Here is a 23,865-nt window from a genome sequence, read left to right on the forward strand (position 1 = left end):
AGCTGAGGGTTTATAAGGCACTGGTGAGGCCTCTCCTTGAGTATTGTGAACAGTTTTGGGCTCCTCATCTTAGAAAAGTTGTGCTGGCATTGGAGTGGGTCCAGAGGAGGTTCACATGAATGATTCCGGGAATGTAAGGGTTATCATTGTCACGTACCCTGTGATGGGTTAAAGAACCAGCAGAAATGGAAAACACTTTGGAGTCCAGTATTGCTATTGACTAATGGAATTTATTAGTAACAATGCAATACAGTAATTTAAATACAGCTAAACCAAACAGGTTAGCAATGATTATATATAAGTAAGTGTGGAATATATATGAAAACCAAGCTTCTTCAAGTCTAGCGGTAAGTAGATACAGTCTTACGATGATAAGTAAAGTTCAGTTCAGTTCATGGTATTGAGTTGAGTAGTGATGGAGAGAGAGAGAGAGAGAGAGAGAGAGAGAGAGAGAGAGGGAGAAATTTGAGTCTTCAGGTGAGTATGACGCCATCGATATTCCCGTTGTCCTCCGAAATCCTTTTTAAGTCACCGACTGTGACCAAAACAAAGGGGACCACTCTTCTGTGCTAGAATTATCAACCAAGGCAAGGGTTGGGAACACAAACAGTTCCCCACCAGTCATTCCCTTTTCTCACTGCAAGAGCCACTGATCGATCCTTCAAAAATCCACTTTTTCTGTAGGCTCAACAAAGCTCATTCAGTGTCCAAAATCATGTGTTGCAGGTCTATCATCTGACCTTCTATTTATCTCACCATACTCAGTACCAAAGTACCAACAGTCTCTCAAATAACTCCTCCCCTCTCTGTCTGTGTAAGAATGTACAAGCAGGCCATGTCTTTGGGAAATGTAAACACGCTGCCGAAAAGTAACACCATCTCCAAGCAGTCTTCATCTCTCTCTCTCTCTTAAAAACAAGATGTTGGTGTTAAATAACTCTCTTTCTCTTTTTAACAAGGTGTTTGTTGTTGAGCACCTCTCCCTGTCTCTTTTCAAAAGCACAGTTCATAGGGGTAATTCAGGACCCCGTCACATCATACAAGTAACGTTTGATGGCTCTGGGTCTGTACTCGCTGAAATTCAGAAGGATGAGGGTGGATCTTATTGAAACCTTTCAAATGCTGAAGGGCCAAGACAGAGTAGATGTGGAATGGATGTTTCCCATAGTGGGAGAATCTAAGATAAGAGGGCACAGCCTCAGGATAGAGGGGCATCCTTTAAAAACACAAATGCAGAGAAATTTCTTTCACCAAAGGCTGGTGAATTTCTGGAATTTGTTGCCACATGCAGCTGTGGAGGCCAGGTCATTGGGTGTATTTAAGGCAGAGATTGACAGGTTCTTGATTGGACATGGCATCGAAGGTTACGGAGAGAAGGCCGGAACCTGGGGTTGAGGAGGAGAAAAAAAGGATCGGTCATTATTGAATGGCGGAGCAGACTGGATGGGCCAGATGGCCTAATTCTGCTCCTGTGTCATACGGTCTTGTGCTCTAATATGGTCTTCAAGGAGCTGGAGCCAGATGCACTTCACACAGATGGTGTTCACTGGGAGACTCTGGGTCTCCCAGGACTCCAACATCCAACATGATGAACACACAACAGCCATTTACTACACGAGGTACAGTAAGAGAAAAAAAAGAGACCCTTAACAGAAGCTTACCCAGAGTCAACACCTCTTTGGAGCTGAAGACTCCTTTGTGCCAAAGCCTGACACTCCTACTCTCACCTACTACTACAACGTCGACTCAGGTCTAGGGGGTCGGCGTCGGGAGCGATGACGGACTCTCCACTTCTCCCTCTCCCTCATCAGTGTGTTCAGTTCATCTACATTACCGCACTGTTGTCTTCTGGGAGCGTGCTGACCATCATCTTGGGAGGGCGCCCAGTGTTTATCCTCCCATGCTTGGGTTCCCATATGATGACTAGGCTGTCAGGTAGCTCGAAGTGGCGTAGAGAGTGCCCCGCTAGTTGCAGTCTTCTCGCCTCAATTTTTGATTATGGCATTATGATGACAGACAGCCCTACCCTCACCACTGACCTATTTCCAACAATGGCCGCTCCACTTGTTCCTTCCATGCTTTCAAACAAGTGTCACCGACCTGCGAGGAACCTCATCGCTGAGGCCTGCTCCTGCCGCTGATTGGGCCGTCAGAATGAGGCCGAACGCCTGCGAAGCTCTTCTTTTAAACAAGCGTCGCCAACCTGCTGGAAACCTCGTCACGGTGGCCTGTTCCTGCCTCTGACTGGGTCGTCAGAATTGAAGTTAATTCCCGCACCAACCCCACCTGTTGGGAAGCATCACTGTCACATGGTCAGCTGCAGATGTCAAATCCCTGAACAGACTGACACAGGGGGCAACATACAACCAACACACGGCACTGTTATGTGATCCACTGAATCCTGATCCCATTCACACTGGACAAATGCAAGGAATTCTGCAGATGCTGGGATTTCAAGCAACACACATAAAAGTTGCTGGTGAACGCAGCAGGCCAGGCAGCGTCTCTAGGAAGAGGTACACTCGACGTTTCAGGCTAACTGAAAGAAGAGCTAGTAAGAGATTTGAAAGTGGGAAGGGGAGGGGGAGGGGGAGGGGGAGATCCAAAATGATAGGAGAAGACAGGAGGGGGAGGAATGGAGCCGAGAGCTCGACAGGTGATTGGCAAAAGGGATATGAGGGGTTCATGGGACAGGAGGTCCAGGGAGAAAGAAAAAGGGGAGGGGGGAAAACACAGAGGGTGGGCAAGGGGTATAGTGAGAGGGACAGAGGGAGAAAAAGGGGAGAGAGAAAAAAGGGGAGAATCTATGTTCCGTGCCTATTCTGCTCTCTGTCCCCCACTTTTCCTTCGCTACATCGACGACTGCATTGGCGCTGCTTCCTGCACGCATGCAGAACTCATTGACTTTATTAACTTTGCCTCAAACTTTCACCCTGCCCTCAAGTTTACCTGGTCCATTTCCGACACATCCCTCCCTTTTCTAGATCTTTCTGTCTCTGTCTCTGGAGACAGCTTATCCACTGATGTCTACTATAAGCCTACTGACTTTCACAGCTATCTGGACTATTCCTCTTCTCACCCTGTCTCTTGCAAAAACGCCATCCCCTTCTTGCAATTCCTCCGTCTCCGCCGCATCTGCTCTCAGGATGAGGCTTTTCATTCTAGGACGAGGGAGATGTCTTCCTTTTTTAAAGAAAGGGGCTTCCCTTCCTCCACTATCAACTCTGTTCTTAAACGCATCTCCCCCATTTCACGTACATCTGCTCTCACTCCATCCCCCCGCCACCCCACTAGGAATAGGGTTTCCCTGGTCCTCACCTACCACCCCACCAGCCTCCGGGTCCAACATATTATTAGCGTAACTTCCGCCACCTTCAACGGGATCCCACAACTAAGCACATCTTTCCCTCCACCCCTCTCTCTGCATTCCGCAGAGATCGCTCCCTACGCAACTCCCTTGTCCATTCGTCCCCCCCATCCCTCCCCACTGATCTCCCTCCTGGCACTTATCCATGTAAGCGGAACAAGTGCTACACATGCCCTTACACTTCCTCCCTTACCACCATTCAGGGCCCCAAACAGTCCTTCCAGGTGAGGCAACACTTCACCTGTGAGTTGACTGGGGTGATATACTGCGTCCGGTGCTCCCGATGTGGCCTTTTATATATTGGCGAGACCCGACGCAGACTGGGGGACCGCTTTGCTGAACATCTACGCTCTGTCCACCAGAGAAAGCAGGATCTCCCAGTGGCCACATATTTTAATTCCACATCCCATCCCCATTCTGACATGTCTATCCACGGCCTCCTCTACTGTAAAGATGAAGCCACACTCGGGTTGGACGAACAACACCTTATATTCCATCTGGGTAGCCTCCAACCTGATGGCATGAACATTGACTCCTCTAACTTCCACTAATGCCCCACCTCCCCCTCGTACCCCATCAGTTATTTATTTATATACACACATTCTTTCTCTCTCTCCCCTTTTTCTCCCTCTGTCCCTCTCACTATACCCCTTGCCCATCCTCTGTGTTTTCCCCCCTCCCCTTTTTCTTTCTCCCTGGACCTCCTGTCCCATGAACGCCTCATATCCCTTTTGCCAATCACCTGTCCAGCTCTTGGCTCCATTCCTCCCCCTCCTGTCTTCTCCTATCATTTTGGATCTCCCCCTCCCCCTCCCACTTTCAAATCTCTTACTAGCTCTTCTTTCAGTTAGTCTTGATGAAGGGTCTTGGCCTGAAACGTTAACTGTACCTATTCCTAGAGATGCTGCCTGGCCTGCTGCGTTCACCAGCAATTTTTATGTGAAATACGCCAATGCACGAGTTTGAATCTGAACACAGTAGCTCTGGAATTAACATACAATGAATGACATTAAAGGGGATAAAATCTGGTACACTGTGGTGACAGGGATTGTCAGAAAAATACACCAGTCCTTCATGTCACTCACCCTATCTGACCTGTCCGTAACCGCAGTCTGATTGACTCAGCTCTGCCCCCTGCTGGACTCGCAAACCTCATATTATAATCAAACTTTATGCATTATTGTCGCCAAACAATTGATAGTAGAATGTACAATCATCACAGCGATATTTGATTCTGCGCTTCCCACTCCCTGGATTACAAATCGATAGTAAATATTAAAAATTTAAATTATAAATCATAAATAGAAAATAGAAAAATGGGAAGTCAGGTAGTGCAAAAAAAAAAACCGAGAGGCAGGTCTGGATATTTGGAGGGTGCGGCCCAGATCCGGGTCAGGATCCGTTCAGCAGTCTTATCACAGTTGGAAAGAAGCTGTTCCCAAATCTGGCCGTACGAGTCTTCAAGCTCCTGAGCCTTCTCCCGGAGGGAAGAGCGACGAAAAGTGTTTTGGCTAGGTGGGTCATATCCTTGATTATCCTGACAGCTCTGCTCTGACAGCGTGCAGTGTAAAGTGAGTCCAAGGACAGAAGATTGGTTTGCAACCACCACATTGAAGCATTGTCAGACTGAGCCCAGACACGCCAATCAGAATTGACCTCGGTGAAGGATGGGAGAAGATAATGTAGCCAGCCTGGCAAATCACCCTCACACACGTGCACAAGGATGATTGATAGATTGTAGTTGGAGCCTCAGCATTGTGCATTGTTAGTTCCCTACACACACACACACCCACACACACCAGCAGACTGGGACACATCGTCAGAGCCACAGACACAAATTTACATTTATGAATGATACCTGCCACCTTTAACCAATCTGCCTGTTTTTGTGGCACTGAACTGCCCTCTGAACTGACATCACACCAACAGTTCACAGACAGACTCCAGGGTGAGATTCCTCAGGAGGATGATCTGGGAAGGGGTTTGGTAGATGTTGAACCCATGGCACAACTCATCCATCCGAGCTAAGATGTCTTCTTGAGTAAGTCCCATTTCTGTGTATTTGTCCCATATCCCTTGTTACATACCCTGTAACTGGGTTGTCAAACCAGCAGAAATAGAACGCTCATTGGAGTCTGTGATTACTAGGAACTAATAAAGTTTTATTAAAGAAATAAATACTACAGTACACTAATCGTCAGGATATAAATGTAACAGGTTAGCAATGATAATACACACATATACACAGAACTAGGGTAGCAGGAATCAAACAAGCTCTATCGCAGTCTAGAGGTAAAATGATCAGGCTTAAGTGAAGTAGAGTTCAGTTCAGTTTAGTGCAGTTTGAAGTAGTCGCTGTTTTTGTACTGTTCGAGAGAGAGAGAGAGAGAGTGGGAGATGCAATTGGTTTCAGGCAGACCTTTTGATGTCTTCGCAGTTGGTTTCGGGCAGACCTTTTGATGTCTTCTAATCCCGCTGTGGTCACCAATTGTGACCCCTCCGTTCCGGTACGATCATTCTTCAGTGGTGAACCCGGCACCCAGGCAAGGGCGGACACACATCCCAGGTTCCCACTGATCGTACCTTTACACCCTGTGAGCCTCTGTTTGGTTCCTGCTAGTCGGTCCTCCAAACTCCCACCACTTGTGGGGGCACACTGCTCTTTCCAGGGTCTCGTGGCATCTCTCGTGCCTTAGCAAACCTGCTCTTTTTATCCCCCGCTGGAGTATCACCTGTCCATCAAACTTCAAACAGTTCAGGTTCAAAGCAACCGGTCTGTCAATATCTGAATTGTGTTTCTTTCTCGTTAATCTCTCTATTTGCTCTCATTAGCATTTTGAATGTTTCTCCATTGTCTTCTGTTATCTCTTTCATTAGCATCATCCGTCCGGTAGCTCTGCTTGGCGTCAGTGACTAGTGACTAGTGGTGTACCGCAAGGCTCAGTGCTGGGACCCCAGTTGTTTACAATATATATTAATGATTTGGATGAGGGAATTAAATGCAGCATCTCCAAGTTTGTGGATGACATGAAGCTGGGCGGCAGTGTTAGCTGTGAGGAGGATGCTAAGAGGATGCAGGGTGACTTGGATAGGTTGGGTGAGTGGGCAAATTCATGGCAGATGCAATTTAATGTGGATAAATGTGAAGTTATCCACTTTGGTGGCAAAAATAGGAAAACAGATTATTATCTGAATGGTGACCGATTTCGAAAAGGGGAGGTGCAACGAGACCTGGGTGTCATTATACACCAGTCATTGAAAGTGGGCATGCAGGTACAGCAGGCGGCGAAAAAGGCGAATGGTATGCTGGCATTTATAGCAAGAGGATTTGAGTACAGGAGCAGGGAGGTACTACTGCAGTTGTACAAGGCCTTGGTGAGACCACACTTGGAGTATTGTTTGCAGTTTTGGTCCCCTAATCTGAGGAAAGACATCCTTGCCATAGAGGGAGTACAAAGAAGGTTCACCAGATTGATTCCTGGGATGGCAGGACTTTCATATGAAGGAAGACTGGATGAACCAGGCTTGTACTCGTTGGAATTTAGAAGATTGAGGGGGGATCTGATTGAAACGTATAAAATCCTAAAGGGATTGGACAGGCTAGATGCAGGAAGATTGTTTCTGATGTTGGGGAAGTCCAGAACAAGGGTTCACAGTTTGAGGATAAAGGGGAAGCCTTTTAGGACTGAGATTAGGAAAAACTTCTTCACACATAGAGTGGTGAATCTGTGGAATTCTCTGCCACAGGAAACAGTTGAGGCCAGTTCATTGGCTATATTTAAGAGGGTGTTAGATATGGCCCTTGTGGCTAGGGGGATCAGCAGGTATGGAGGGAAGGTTGGTGCAGGGTTGAGAGTTGGATGATCAGCCATGATCATAATGAATGGCGGTGCAGGCTCTAAGGGCCGAATGGCCTACTTCTGCACCTATTTTTCTATGTTTCTATGTCACACATGACACCCTCTAACAATTTCATATCTGTGTACCTGTCTAAATTTATTTTAAAATATTTTAATTATACCATAGACCTTAAGACTAAGATATACAAGCAGAATTAGGCCATTTTGCCCATTGAGTCTGCTCCGCCATTTCATCGTAGCTGATCCAATTTTCCTCTCGGCCCCAATCTCCTGCCATCTCCCCATATCCCTTCATGCCCTGACCAATCAAGAATCTATCAACCTCTGACTTAAATATAGATAAGGGGCCTCCACATCAGCTTGTGGCAAAGAATTCCACAGATTCACCACTCTCTGGCTACAGAAATTCCTCCACATCTCCATCCTAAAATGATGCTTCCCCATTTTGAGACTGTGTCCTCTGGTCTTAGACTCTCTCACCGTAGGAAACGTCCTCTCCATATCCACTCTATCAAAGCCTTTCACCATTCGATAGGTTTCAATAAGATCAGCCCTCATTCTTCTGAATTCCAATGAATACAGGCCCAGAGCCATCAAACGCTCTTCATATGATAAGCTATTCAAACCTGGAATCATTTTCATGAACCTCACTTGAACTCTCTCCAGTTTCAGCTCATCCTTTCTAAGATAACGGGCCCAAACCTGCTCACAATACTCCAAATGAGGCCTGACCAGTGCTTTATGAAGTTTCAACATTACATCCTTGCTTTTATGTTCTAGTCTTCTTGAAATGAATCTTGAAACCACATTTACCTTCCTCACCACAGACTCAATCTGCAAATTAACATTTACGGAATCCTGCACAAGGACTCCCAACTCCCTTTGCACCTCAGTTTTTTAATATTTTCTCTCCATTTAGAAAATAGTCAAGCCTTACATTTCTTCTACCAAAGTGCATAACCATACACTTCCCGACACCGTATTCTATCTGCCATTTCTTTATCCATTCTCCAAAACTGTCTAAGTCCTTCAGTAGCTTCTCTACCTCCTCAAAAGTACCTGCCCTTCCACCTATCTTCAGATCGTCTGCAAACTTTTCAACAAAGCCATCAATTCTATCATCCAAATAATTGACTTACAATGTAAAAAGAGTCAGTCCCAACACAGACGCCTGTGGAACACCACTAGTCACTGGCAGCCAGCCAGAAAAGGCTCCCTTTATTCCCACTCTTTGCCTCCTGCCAATCAGCTACTGCTTTGTTCGCGCTAGGATCTTTCCTGTAATACCGTGGGCTCGTAGCTTGTTAAGTAGCCTCATGTATGGCATCTTGTCGAAGGCCTTCTGAAAATCTAAGTACACAACATCAACTGATTCTCCTTTGTTTATCTGGCTTGTTATTTCTTCAAAGAATTCCAACAGGTTTGTCAGGCAGAGGGGGACCAATATTCTCGCGGGCAGGTTTGTTAGAGCTATTGGGGAGAGTTTAAACTAATTTGGTAGGGGGGTGGGAATTGGAGTGAAGGGACTCAGCATAGGACAGATAGTAAAAAAAGTAAAGATAGTGTGCAGTCTGACTGTCAGGAAGGGCAGGCAGGTGATGGGACTTAGTTGCAGCTGAGTATCAAAACGTCAGGGTTGCAGAATCAGAAAGGACAGCAAATACGTCCTCAAGGTGTTGTATCTAAATGCACGTAATTTAAGAAATAAAGTGAATGATCTTGTTGCATGATTACAAGTTGCCAGGTATGATGTTGCAGCCATCACTGAATTGTGGCTGAAGGATGGTTGTAGTTGGGAGCTGACTGTCCAAGGTTACACGTTATATCGGAGTGATAGGAAGGTAGGCAGAGGTGGTGGTGTGGCTCTACTGGTAAAGAATGGCATCATATCAGCAGAAGGATGTGACATAGGATCGGAAGATGTTGAATACTTGTGGGTTGAGTTAAGAAACAGCACGGGTAAAAAGACGTTGATGGCAGTTATATTCAGGCTTCCCAACAGAGCTGGGAGATGGACCACAGATTACAACAGGAAATAGAAAGGAGTGTCAAAAGGGCAATATTATGGTTGTCATGGGAGATTTTAACATGCAGGTCGATTGGGAAAATCAGGTTGGTAGTACTAGTGGATCACAAGAGAGTGAATTTATTGAATCCCTAAGAGATGGCATTTAAAGCAGTTTGTCATTGAGCCTACCAGGGGATCAGCTATACTGGATTGGCTGTTACATAATGAACCAGAGGTGGTTAGGGAGCTGAAGGTAAAAAACCCTTAGGAACCAGTGATCACAGTATGATTGAGTTCAACTTGAAATTTGTTAAGGAGAAAGTAAAGTCTGATGTAGCAGTATTTCAGTGGAGTAAGGGAAATTACAGTGGTATGAGAGAGGAGTTGGCGAAAGTAAATTGGAAAGAGCTGCTGGGATGAGGGGTGTCAGCAGAGCAGAAATGGTGTGCGTTTCTGGGAAAAAGGAGGAAGCTGCAGGACATAAGTATTTCTTCATTTCTTCCAAAAATGAAGAAATACTCAAACGGTAAAATAGTACAACCATGGCTTACAAGGGAAGTCAATGCTATTGTAAAAGCAAAAGAAAGAGCATACAACAAAGCAAATATTAGTGGGATGATTAGATTATGAGGCCTCCGGAGAAATATTGAATCATTTCTTAATGCATGCATTATTAAATGACAATAAAAGTGGACTGTGTGCCTTCATAATCTAATCTAACTTGCAGGTTGAGTCCATGGTGAGGAAGGCAAATGCCATGTTAGCATTCATTTCAAGAGGTCTAGAACAGTGGTCCCCAACCACCGGGCCGCGGACTGCTACCGGGCCGCAAGGCATGCGCTACCGGGCCGCGAGGAAACGATATGATTTGGCGATATGAGTCAGCTGCACCTTCCCTCATTCCCTGTCATGGCCACTGTTGAGCTTGAACGCACGCGAGGTCATTACCCGCACGTCATCCACGTCAGCGCGGGAAGGAGATCAACTCCTTGAGCTTGCAAATGACGGCAGGCTGAAAAGTTTGTTTGACATAACATCTCTGCCGGCATTCTGGATCAAAGTCAAGGCTAAAAATCCTGAGATAGCCAGGAAAGCACTGAAAACGTTGCTTCCAACATATCCCTGCAATGAATGCAACGAAAACTAAATTGTGGAATAGACTGGACATAAGGAACCCCCTTCGAGTATCGCTGTCTCCTATCACCCCTCGATGGGACCGTCTTGTTGCAGGAAAACAAGCCCAGGGCTCCCACTGATTCAGCGATGTTGGTGCATTGCAATGATTTTATATGTTCATATGAGGAAAATATGCGCTGTGTGTTTGATATCCAAACGTTACTTAAAATGTTATGATGCTATTATAAGTGACTTATATAACCCATGTAACAATTATGGCATGGAAATAGGCGATCTCTCCCCTTCTAGTCCGTGCCGAACGATACTCTCACCTAGTCCCACCGACCTATACTCAGCCCATAACCCTCCATTCCTTTCCTGTCCATATACCCATCCACTTTTTCTTTAAATGATAATATCGAACCTGCCTCTACCACTTCTACTGGAAGTTCGTTCAACACTTCAAGCTCCCCTGTCCTCCCCTGATAATTGTCGTATCGCTATATTCATGCGAGGAAAATATGCGCTGTGTGTTTAATATTAAATTCGTTAGATAAACCCTTTTAGAAACGAAATTGAGTGTATAAGCCACTTATCACCTATATTCCGGTCGTGATTAAGACACCCGCCGCCCCCCCCCCCCCCCGCTGCCGCCGCCAACAGAATCGGCAAAAACAATTTTTAAGAAATCGGCACGTAAACGCATGCGCACTGGTGCCCACGCAAGGCTTCATGGTCATTGTAGTCTTCCTCGGGATAAACCCAACGTATTTGACTAGTACACACATCAAAGTTGCTGGTGAACGCAGCAGGCCAGGCAGCATCTCTAGGAAGAGGTGCAGTCAACGTTTCAGGCCGAGACCCTTCGTCAGTACTAACTGAAGGAAGAGTTAGTAAGAGATTTGAAAGTGAGAGGGGGAGGGGGAGATCCAAAATGATAGGAGAAGACAGGAGAGGGAGGGATGGAGCCAAGAGCTGGACAGGTGATTAGCAAAAGGGATATGAGAGGATCATGGGACAGGAGGTCCGGGGAGAAAGACAAGTGGGGGGGGAGAGGATGGGCAAGGGGTATAGTCAGAGGGACAGAGGGAGAAAAAGGAGAGGGAGAGAAAGAATGTGTGTATAAAAATAAATAACGGATGGGGTACGAGGGGGAGGTGGGGCATTAGCGGAAGTTAGAGAAGTCGATGTTCATGCCATCAGATTGGAGGTTACCCAGACGGAATATAAGGTGTTGTTCCTCCAACCTGAGCGTGGCCTCATCTTTACAGTAGAGGAGGCCGTGGATGGACATATCAGAATGGGAATGGGACGTGGAATTAAAATGTGTGGCCACTGGGAGATCCTGCTTTCTCTGGTAGGTGTTCAGCAAAGTGGTCTCCCAGTCTGCGTCAGGTCTCGCCAATATATAGAAGGCCACATCGGGAGCACCGGACGCAGTATATCACCCCAGTCGACTCACAGGTGAAGTGTTGCCTCACCTGGAAGGACTGTCTGGGGCCCTGAATGGTGGTAAGGGAGGAAGTGTAAGGGCATGTGTAGCACTTGTTCCGCTTACACGGATAAGTGCCAGGAGGGAGATCAGTTGGGAGGGATGGGGGGGACGAATGGACAAGGGAGTCGCGTAGGGAGCGATCCTTGCGGAAAGCAGAGAGATGGGGGGAGGGAAAGATGTGCTTAGTGGTGGGATCCCGTTGGAGGTGGCGGAAGTTGCGGAGAATAATATGTTGGACCCGGAGGCTGGTGAGGACCAGGGAAGCCCTATTCCTAGTGGGGCGGCGGGAGGATGGAGTGAGAGCAGATGTGCATGAAATGGGGGAGATGCATTTGAGGGTAGAGTTGATAGTGGAGGAAGGGAAGCCCCTTTCTTTAAAAAAGGAGGACATCTCCCTCGTCCTGGTATTTGACTGCTACTCTTGTACGTTGGCAACCCTACACCCCCCCGCAACCGGTCGGCCGGTCCGCAAGAATATTGTCAATATGAAACCAGTCCGCAGTACGAAAAAGGTTGGGGACCCTTGGTCTAGAATACAAGAGCAGGGATGTGATGCTGAGGCTTTAAAAGTCACTGGTGAGGCCTCACCTTGAATATTGTGAACAGTTCTGGGTCCCTCATCTTAGAAAAGATGTGCTGACATTGGAGAGGGTCCAGAAGAGGTTCACAAGGATGATTCCTGGAATGAAAGGATTATCTTACGAGGAATGTTTGATGGCTCTAGGTGTGTACTTGCTGAAATTCAGAAGGATGAGGGGGGTTCTCATTGAAACCTTTCGAATATTGAAAGGCCAAGACAGAGTAGATATGGAAAGGATGTTTCCCATGGTGGGAGAATCCAGGACAAGAAAGCACAGCCTCAGGATAGAGGGGCACCCTTTCAAAACAGAGATGAGGAGAAATTTCTTTAGCCAAAGGGTGGTGAGTTTATTACATTTTTTGCCACATGTGGAGGCCAGGTCGTTGGGTGTATTTAAGGCAGAGATTGATAGGTTCTTGAATGGACATGGTTTCAAAGGTTACGGGGAGAAGGCTGGAAACTGGGCTTGAGGAGGAGATAAAAAAAATAGGATCAGCCATGATTGAATGACGGAGCAGAGTCGATGGGCAGATGGCCTAATGCTGCTCCTAAGTCTTATGGTCTTTTAAACTTTATGTATCTGAAGAAACTTTTGTTGTCCTTTATAATATTATTGGCTAACTTAATTTTGTATTCCCTCTTTACCTTCTTAATGACTTTTTTAGTTGCCTTTTAAAAGCTTCCCAATCCTCTAGCTTCCCACTACTCTTTGCTCTGTTTTATTCCCTCTCTTTGGTTTGATGTTGGCTTTGACTTCTCTTGTTAGCCACATCTTGCCTTCAGAGTACTTCTTCTTTGGGATGTAGAAACGTAGAAACATAGAAACATAGAAAGCCTACAGCACAATACAGGCACTTCGGCCCACAAAGCTGTGCCGAACATGTCCTTACCTTCAATCTACCTAGGCTTACCCATAGTCCTCTATATTTCTAAGCTCCATGTATCCATCCAGGAGTCTCTTAAAAGACCGTATCATTTCCGCCTCCATCGCTGCCACTGGCAGCCCATTCCACGCACTCACCACTCTTTGCGTAAAAAACTAACCTCTGACATCTACTCTGTATCTACTTCCAAGCACCTTAAAACTATGCCCTCTTGTGCCAGCCATTTCAGCCCTGGGAAAAATTTCTGACTATCCACATGATCCTCTCATTATCTTGTACACCTCTATCAGGTCACTTCTCATCCTCCAAAGAGAAAAGGCCGAGTTCACTCCACCTATTCTCATAAGGCATGCTCCCCAATCCAGGCAACATCCTTGTAAATCTCCTCTGCACCCTTTCTACGGTTTCCACATCCTTCCTGTAGTGAGGCGACCAGTACTGAGCACAGTACTCCAAGTGGGGTCTAACCAGGGTCCTATATAGCTGCAACATTACCTCTCAGCTCCTAAATTCAATTCCACGATTGATGAAGGCCAATGCACTGTATGCCTTCTTAACCACAGAGTCAACCTGCGTAGCAGCTTTGACTGTCCTATGGACACGGACCCCAAGATCCCTCTGATCCTCCACACTGCCAACAGTCTTACCATTAATACTATATTCTGCCATCATATTTGACTTGCCAAAATGAACCTCTTCACACTTATCTGGGTTGAACTCCATCTTCCACTTCTCAGCCCAGTTTCGCATCCTATCACTGTCCCGCTGTAATCTCTGACATCCCTCCACACTATCCACAACACCCCAACCTTTGTGCCATCAACAAATTTACTTACCCATCCCTCCACTTCCTCATCCAGGTCATTTATAAAAATCACAAAGAGTAGGGGTCCCAGAACAGATCCCTGAGGCACACCACTGGTCAACCTCCATGCGGAATATGACCCGCCTACAACTACGCCTTGCCTTCTGTGGGTAAGCCAATTCGGGATCCACAAGTAATGTCCCCTTTGATCCCATGCCTCCTTACTTTCTCAATAAGCCTTGCATGGGGTATCTTGTCAAATGCCTTGCTGAAATCCATATACGCTCTATCTACTGCTCTACCTTCATCAATGTGTTTAGTCACATCCTCAAAAATTCAATTAGGCTCATAAGGCACAACCTGCCTTTGACAAAGCCGTGCTGACTATTCCTAATCATATTATGCCTCACCAAATGTTCATAAATCCTGCCTGTCACGATCTTTTCCATCAACTTACCAACCACTGAAGTAAGACTCACTGATCTGTAATTTCTTGGGCTCTCTCTACTCACTTTCTTGAATAAAGGAACAACATCCGCAACCCTCCAATCCTCTGGAACCTCTCCCGTCCCCACTGATGATGTAACGATCATTGCCAGAGGCTCAGAAATCTCTTTCCTCGCTTCGCACAGTAGCCTGGGGTACATCTCATCTGGTCCCAGTGACTTATCCAACTTGATACTTTCCAAAAGCTCCAGCACATCCTCTTTCTTAATAGCTACATGTTCAAGCTTTTCAGACCGCTGTAAGCCATCCCTACAATTGCCAAGATCCTTTTCCATAGTGAACACTGAAGAAAAGTATTCGTTAAGTACCTCTGCTATCTCTTGTGGTTCCATGTACACTTTTCCACTGTCACACTTGATTGTTCCTATTTTCTCACGTCTTATCCACTTCACATACTTGTAGAATGCCTTGGGATTTTCCTTAAACCTGTCCTAATCCTATTCGTTTCCCTGAGAGCATCTGTTTCCAATTTATGCTTCCAAGTTCCTGCCTGATAGCCTCATATTTCCCCTTACTCCAATTAAACGCTTTCCTAACTTGCCTGTTCCTATCCCTCTCCAATGCTATGGTAAAGGAGATAGAATTGTATGTATCCTGTGTCTTCTGAATTGCTTCCAGAAGTTCCAGCCATTCCTGCTCTACCGATCTCCCTGCGAGTGTTCTTTTCCAATTAATTCTGGCCAATTCTTCTCTCATGCCTCTGTAATTCCCTTTACTACACTGTCATCCTAATGTATCTGACTTTTGCTTCTCTGCAAATCTCAGGGTGAATTTGATCATATTATGATCACTTGTCCCTGAGTCTTTTATCTTAAGTTATCTACTTAAATCTAATCAACACCCAATTCAGAGTAGCTGATCCTCTTGTGGGCTCAACAACAAGATGCTATAAAACGCCGTCTCATAGGCACCCTCAGAGTTCTCCCTCCTGTAATCAACCACCAGCCTGATTTTTTCAATCGACCAATCTATCCCATGACCATGGTAACATTGCCCTTTTGGCATGTATTTTCTATCTCCCATTGTACAAACATTTGTAATTTTCAAGCCAAATCCTTAATACTGTTTAGGGGTCTGTATACAACTCATGTCAGGGTCTTTTTACCACTGCAGTTCCTTAGCTATATCCACAATGATTCAATACCTTATGACCCTATGTCACATCTTTCTCATGATTTGATTTCATCTTCTACCAACAGAGCAATGGCGCCCCATCACCCTTCCTGCCTGTCCTGTCAATACAATGTTTATCCTTGGACATTAAGCTCCTTGCTGTAATCTTTCAGCCATGATTCAGTGATGCCTACAACATCATACCTGCCAATCTGCAACTGTGCTGCAAGTTCATCTGCCTTTTTCCATATACTGCGTGCATTCAGATACAACACCTTTAGTCCTTTTTCAATTTTACGTTGCAACTCATACTGTTGAATACAATTTTGCCCTATCAACCGCCTCTCCTCACGACACATTGCCTCTGTTTGTAAGCCAGCTCCCTCATCTTCAACACTATTATCCACCTTTCCTGCTTCTTGCATTGAAATTTACGCAGCTCAGGACACTAGTTGCACCATGCTCAAACTTTTGATTCCTAACTTTGTCTGAGGTCTTACCTCCACAACCTCTCAACTAACTGTTCCAGCACTCTGGTTCCCATCCCCTTACAACTCCAGTTTAAACTCCACCGTGCAGCATTAACAAACCTTCCCACTAGGATATTAGTCCCCTCCAGTTCAGGTGCAAACTCTCCCTTCTGTACAGGTCCCACATTTCCTGGAAGGAGCCCAGTGATCCAAAAATCCTATGCCCTCCCTCCTACACCAACTCCTCAGTCACATATTAAACTGTATAATCTTGCTTGTTCTGGCCTCACAAGCACGTGGCACGGAGAGCAATCCTGAGATCACAACCCTGGGGGTCCTGCCCTTTAACTCAGCACCTAACACCTTGAACTCCCTTTGCAGAACCTCGTCACTCATCCTACCCATATCAGTGGTACCAATATGGAGCACGACCTCTGGCTGTTCACCCTCACACTTAAGAATGCTGAGGACTCAATCCGAGATATCCCAGACCCTGGCACCCGGGAGGCAACATCCCATCCGGGAATCTTGTTCTCACCCACAGAGCCTCCTGTCCTTTTCCCCAACTAACAAATCCCCTGTCACCACAGCATGCCTCTTCTCCCCCTTCCCTTCTGAGTCACAGAGGCAGACTCAGTACCAGGGACCTGACCAGTGTGACTTTCCTCTGTTAGGTCATCCCCCCCCCCCCCCACCCGGACAGTATCCAAAGTGATATACCTGTTGTTGAGGGGGATGGCCACAGGGGTACTCTGCACTGGCTCCTTAATCCCCTTTCCCCTTCCTGACTGTCACCCAGTTTCCGTGTCCTGCACCTTGCTGTAATTACCTCTCTGTACATCCTGTCTCTCATCCCTTCAGCCTCCCAAATGATCCGGAGTTCATCCAGTTCCACCTACAACTCCTTAACGTGTTTTTTTAGAAGCTGCAGCTGGATGTACATCTCACAGTTGTAGTCCTCCGGGACACTGGAGGTCTTCCTGCCTTCCCACATCCCGCAAGGGGAGCATTTGACTATCCTGCCTGGCATCTCTACTGTCCTGGCTGAGCAGATGAAAAGAACAGAAGGAAAAAAAAAATAGAGCTTTTCTTTCCTTTGCTTTCTCTTAACCACGTGGCCAAGTGGTTAAGGCGTTCGACTAGTGATCTGAAGGTCGTGAGTTCAAGCCCCAGCCGAGGCAGCGTGTTGTGTCTTTGAGCAAGGCACTTAATCACGCAGTGCTCTGCGACGACACTGGTGCCAAGCTGTATGGGTCCTAATGCCCTTCCCTTGGACAACATCAGTGTCGTGGAGAAGGGAGACTTGCAGCATGGGCAACTGCCGGTCTTCCATACAACCTTGCCCAGGCCTGCGCCCTGGAGAGTGAAGACTTTCCAGGCACAGATCCATGGTCTCGCAAGACTAACAGTTGCCTTTTATTTATTTTTTCTCTGTGTGAACCCTCGAAGAGCTGAAGCCTCAAGATGACCACACTGATGACGTCCGCTCAGACGATGGCTGCTGTGTTTGCCCGTCTTCCTTTAATTTGTTTTTACTAATCAATCCCAGATGCCGATTGGTCACTGGTTGCCCTGCAGCTCCCTTAAAAAACCTTCCCCTCTCACCTTCCCTCTCTGCCCTCTGGTTTTGGACTCCCCCTTTATGGGAAAAAGACCGTGACCTTACGTCTGCCCCTGATTTTATATAACTCAAAAAGGGGTCACCCCTCAACATCCATCGCTCCAGGGAAATGTCCCCAGCTTATCCAGTCTCTCCTTTTAACTCAAGCCCTCCAGCCATTGTTACAGCCTCCTGAAGCTTCCTGACCAGTGTAATGACATCTTTCCACAGTTGGGGAACCAGAAATGCGCACAATACTCCGTGTGTGGTCTATGGTCAACATCAAAGGCCTTGGTGAAGTTCATGTGGACAATGTCTACCACCCTGTCCTGGTCAATGCTCTCTGTCACCTCTTCAACAAACTGGAATTTGTGAGACGTGATTTTCCATGCACAACGCCGTGCTGACTGTCCCTGATCTCTCCTTGTCTTTCCAAATGCAGCAGACAGGATGCAGGGAGGATGTTTCCCCTGTCTGGGGAGTCGAGGGTCAGGGGTCACTGTCTCAGGATGGGGTGGACCCTCAGAGGATGGTGTGTCTGGAATTCTCTGCACCGGAGGCTGTGGGGTCTCAGTCATTCAGTTCATTTAAAATCACAGGGTCATCATTGTACAGTATTGAAATGGGCCCTTTGGCCCGTCAGCTCTGTTCTGACCTATTTACCCATCTACACTCATCTCATTGGCCGGTATTAGACCAGTCTCTTTCTATGCCTTGTCTGTGAAGTGTCTGTCTGAGTGTCTCTTAAACACAGTAATTGTATCTGATTCCATCACCTCCTCTGGCAGCAAGTTCCAAAATCAACCACTCACTGTTCAAATAAATTCACCTTTAAACTCCTTCCTCCCTCCTCAGACCTGTGACCTCTTGTATTTGATCCCCCTCCTGTGGGAAGAAGATTTCAACAATCTGCTCAATCTACACCCCTTGTAACCTTATATATTTCTGTCAGATCACCCCTCGGCCAATTCACCTGCATTTTGCCTGTATCCTGCTAAACCTTCCCTGTCATCATTTCTCAACTCCTCTTCTGTGCCAGTTCCACGGGGCCCTCAATTCTCCCGTGTTACAGAAGATGATTGACCTCATTTTCCACCACATTACAGAAACAAGTGTGCTCAGGTCCTAAAATGCAAAAAGGTCGATCAACCCCCAGGTCCTGATCAAGTGTATCCCAGGACATTGTGAGAAGCTCAGGAGGAAAGTGTGGAGCACATTTTGGAGATATGTGTGTCATCGGTAGCTGTGGGTGAAGGGCCAGAAGAATGGAGGGAGTCTAATGTTGAACATTTATTGAAGATCGGCTGTAGGGAAAAGCCTGGGAAGTACAGACCGGTGAGCCTCACGTCAGTGGAGGGTATATTAATGGAGGGCATTCTGAGAGACGGGATCTACATTCATTTGGAAAGGCGAGGACTAATCAGGGATACCCAGCTTGGTTTTCTGCATGGATGGTACGGTAGCATAATGGTTAGCACAACACTTTACTGTACCAGTGACCCGGGTTCATGTCCCGTCACTGCCTGTAAGGAGTTTGTACGTTCCCTATGACTACGTGGGTTTCTTCCAGGTGCTCCGGTTTTACAGTCCAAACCCGTACCGGTTGGCAGGTTAATTGGTCATTGTAACTTCTCCCATGGTCAGGCTCAGATTAAATCAGGGGTTGCTGGGTTGTGGGGGTCATTGTAAGTTGTCCCATGGTTAGGCTCGGATTAAATCAGGGGTTTCTGGGTGGTGGGGGTCATTGTAACTTGTCCCATGGTCAGGCTCATATTAAATCAGGGTTTTCTGGGTGGTGGGGGCCATTGTAACTTGTCCCATGGTCAGCATCGGATTAAATCAGGGGTAGCTGGGTGGTGGGGGTCATTGTAACTTGTCCCATGGTCAGGCTCAGATTAAATCAGGGATTTCTGGGTGGTGGGGGTCAAAGGGCCGGAAGGGCCTATTCCGTGCTGTATCTCAATAAATAAATTACAGCTGGTGAACGTGCAGTAGACATCGTCTCCATGGAGTTTAGCGAGGGATTTGACGAGGTAGCAGAGAGTTAGATCATATGGGATACAGTACGATCTGGAATAGGATACAGAATTGTCTGGGTGGAGTCCTGTGACCAGCGGTTGTGCTGCAGGGATCGGTGCTGGGTCCACTGTTTTTCATCATTCATATGAATGATTCGGAGAGAATGTGGGTGACATGTTTAAAAATGCAGACACGAGGAAATCTGCAGATGCTGGAAATTCAAGCAACACACGCAAAAAATGCCGGGGGATGCAGCAGGCCAGGCAGCATCTATAGGAAGGGGTACAGTCGAAGTTTCGGGCCAGGACCCTTCGTCAGGACTAACTGAAAGAAGAGATAGTGAGAGATTTGAAAGTAGGAAGGGGAGGGGGAGATCCGAAATCATAAGGGGAAGACAGGGGGGGAGGGGTAAATCTAAGAGCTGGAAAGATCATTGGCAAAAGGGATACCAGACTGGAGAAGGGAGATGATCATGGGACGGGAAGCCTGGGGAGAGAGAGAAGGGGAGAGGTGAGCCCGAAGTGTGGACAGCAGGCAAGGAGTTATAGTGAGAGGGACAGAGGGAGAAAAGGGAGAGAGGAAAAGGGCGGAGGGGGAGAGGAAAAATATTAAATAAATAAATAAGGGATGGGTTGTGAAGGGGAGGAGGGGCATTAACGGAAGTTAGAGAAGTCAATATTCATGCCATCAGGTTGGACAGTGAAGAGGTTATTTATTTATTTAGATACAGTGTGAAACAGGCTGTGCCAGACCAATGACCTGCTCCACCCAGCACCCCAACTATTTCAAACTAGCTTAATCACAGGGCAATATATGATGACCATTTAACCTACAAACCGTTATGTCTTTGTACGAGCGTCACAGAGTGATAGAAACTAACAGCACAGGCCCTTCAGTCCACCTGGTCTGTACCGAAACATTTAAACTACCTGCTCCCATCGACCTTCACCGAGACCATCGTCCTCCAACTCCTGCCATCCATGTACCTGTCCAAACTTCTCTTCAATGTTTAAATCGAGCTTGCACTGGCAGCTCGTTCCACACTCTCACAACCCTCTGAATAAAGCAGTTTTCCCTCATGTTCCCCTTAAACTTTTCATCTTTCACCTTTGACCCATGACCTCTGGTTGTAATCCCACCCAACCTCCGTGGAAAAAAATCCCACCTAACCCTCCTGCTTGCATTTTCCCTATGCATACCCCTCAGAATTTTGTATACCTCTATCAAATCTCTCCTCAGTCTTCTATGTTACAGGAATGAAGTCTTAAACTATTCAATTTTTCCTTATGACTCAGGTCCTCCAGTCCCAGCTACATCCCTGTAAATTTTCTCTGTACTCTTTCAAACTTGTTTACATCTTTCCTGTAGGTAGGTGACTAAAACTGCACACAATACCCCAAAATAGGCCTCACCAGGTCTCATACAACTTCAACATAACATCCCATCTGCTGTATTCAAAACTTTGATTTATGAACGCCAATTTGACAAACGCTTCTTTTTACCCTATCCACCTGTAGCACCACTTTCAATGTATTATGGACCTGTGTTCCCAAATATGCTGTAGAACAGAGTCCTCAGTGCCCGACCATTCACTGTGTAAGACCTACACTGGGGTCTTACCGAAGTGCAACAGCTTACACTTGTCTGCATTAAATTCCAGCTGCCATTTTCCGCCCATTTTCCAAGCTGCTCCAGATCCCTCTGCAAGTAATGATGGTCTTCCTCGCTGTCCACTCCTCCCCAGTCTGAGGGGTGAGTCGAGAGCACGAGGTAACGGGGAGAACGTACAAATTCCTTCCAGATGGTGTCGGAATTGAACTCTGAACTCCAGAACGCCCCATGGTGCAACAGTATTATGTTATCCACTACATAACCCTGTTGCTCATGGTTTATCCAAGATTACAGCAAGATCTTGATTAATTCGGTCTCTGGGCCATTGGATGGAAATTGCTTTTAATTCAGAGAGATGTGGGTGTTGCCATTTGGAAGGCAAACCAGGACAGGATTTACACAGGAATCAGTGGGGCCCTGGAGCGTGTTGTGGAACAGAGAGACCAGGAGGTGATTGCCTTCATCAGTCAGAATACTGAGTACAGGAGCTGGGACGTTACGTTAAGAGTGTACAAGACATTGGGAAGGCCACATTTGGAGCAGAGTAACACACACAAACTGCTGGAGGAAATCAGCAGATCAGGCAACAGCTATGGATATGAATAAGCAGTTGATGTTGTGGGTCTAGGTTTTGTGTGTGTTGCTTTGGATTTCCAGCATCTGCAGATTTTCTTGTCTTTATGACTTGGATCACACTGTCCAGTGCTGGTGATCTTCCTACAGGAAGAATGTCCTTAAACTGAGAGAGGAAAAACAGATTTACAAGGATATTACTGGGACTACAGGGTTTGGGGTATAAGGAGTGACTGGATATTCTGGGTCGTTTTCCTGGAGCTCAGGAGGCTGCCAAAAGAAATTGTAGAGGTGGATACAGTTACAATGATTTAAAAGACATCTGGACAGGTACATGGGTGGGAAACGGTTAAAGGAATAATGGGCAAATACAGGAAAATGGAACTAGTTCATTAAAGTGAGTTCGTCGGCACGGATGAATTCTGACTTACCTCCTCTTTAAATGCCTCCAGTGTTCACTCATTCCATCCTCATCTGGATCCAGTTGTTGCTCCACTCCTTTTTCATACCTGTTTCCACTGCTATCTCCCGTCTTTCCCTCCAAACTTGAGGAAAGGTCTCGGCTTCAAACATCGACTGTACATCTCCCTTAACACATGCTGCTTGATCCGCTGAGATCCTCCAAAATTGTGCGTGTGTAGATCAGGAAAAAGCCGCTCTCCATGTCGAGGAAAAACCTCGGGAATATGCTGGTTTTCCATCCGCTGTAGTTTGGGTGAAACCCTGGGAAAGGGTCCTGTCGGCCAGCTGACTGTGCCTGAGGCCCAGCGGCCTCTCCCCCGGTCCCGGGGTCGCGCTGCCCGAGTCTCCCCCCGATCCCCGGGGACTCTCTAATTCTCTGCTTCTCCCCCCCCCCCCCCAGACTCTGTCACCCTGGATGTGGAAACGGCGCATCCGGAGCTCGAGGTGTCTGAGGATCGGAAGAGTGTGAGACTGACCGGGACCCGGAGGGATCTCCCTGACACCGGGAAGAGGTTCACACACTGGCTTTGTGTGCTGGGATCGGAGGGATTCACATCGGGGAGACATTACTGGGAGGTGGAGGTGACGGGGAATCGGCGCTGGAGTCTGGGAGTCGCCGCAGAGCCTGTGGAGAGGAAGAGATGGGCCACACGGTGTCCGGAGACCGGATTCTGGAGAATCGGGCGGTCTGATGACGTGATGAAGGTTTACACCTCCCCTGAGTCCCCTCTGCCTGCCGGTCCCATCCCCGGGAGGGTGGGAGTTTATCTCAGTTACGAGTCCGGGACAGTTTCATTTTACAACGCGGAGACCAAGTCCCATCTCCACACCTTCACTGGGAATAAATTCACGGAGAAACTTTATCCTTCATTCGCGACTGGGAATAAAAACGAGTGCCTGAGAATCTGCTCCGGTTCCGCTCCGGGTCTGTAAACGAGTTGGGTCCCGGGACCGGCGTCAGGAGTAAGTCAGTGTAAATATAAATGTGTGGAGAGTGAAATAAACACGATGTGAGAATTATCGATCCATTAATTTTAACTCGTTCACCGCATCCGTCAACGGAACAGAAACACTGCCGATTCAGCAGCAGCCGCGGGCAGCGGGTCCTGAGCTCCCCGACTCCCCCAGGTGCTAAAGTCCACCGGGACTGACAGGGTAACTGGGACAAGTGGTGGTGGTGCTGACTGGGAGAGGGAGGTCAGGGTGAATCTTGGTAAGACGGGACATGTAGTGTTGGTAACATGCAAAACGCCTTTGACTCCTGGCGTGTCAGGTAACATCTGTGGAGGGAAATGGACAGGTGAGGGGTGGATCCAAGTGAGGGGTAATAGATGGTGGGGGGTGGAAATGTGTCAGAAATTGGGAGGTGAGAGGTGTCAGTGACAAAGGGCTGAA

At 47.0% G+C, this 23,865-nt stretch overlaps 1 protein-coding gene across 2 annotated transcripts in view; it reads left to right on the forward strand.

Annotated features, from left to right (window-relative positions):
- LOC140198290 (zinc-binding protein A33-like) overlaps positions 1-23,480 on the forward strand; it is a 44,427-nt gene extending 20,947 nt beyond the window's left edge. For both annotated transcript variants that reach the window (XM_072259357.1, XM_072259356.1), the window contains one exon: positions 22,871-23,480. In XM_072259357.1, coding sequence (XP_072115458.1) covers positions 22,871-23,403 — 533 coding nt within the window. In that variant the 3' untranslated portion in view covers positions 23,404-23,480. The remainder of the gene's footprint in view (positions 1-22,870) is intronic.
- The last annotated feature ends 385 nt before the right edge of the window (positions 23,481-23,865 follow it).

The sequence above is a fragment of the Mobula birostris genome, chromosome 5 (assembly GCF_030028105.1).
Source record: "Mobula birostris isolate sMobBir1 chromosome 5, sMobBir1.hap1, whole genome shotgun sequence".
In the NCBI taxonomy this organism is placed as follows: domain Eukaryota; kingdom Metazoa; phylum Chordata; class Chondrichthyes; order Myliobatiformes; family Myliobatidae; genus Mobula; species Mobula birostris.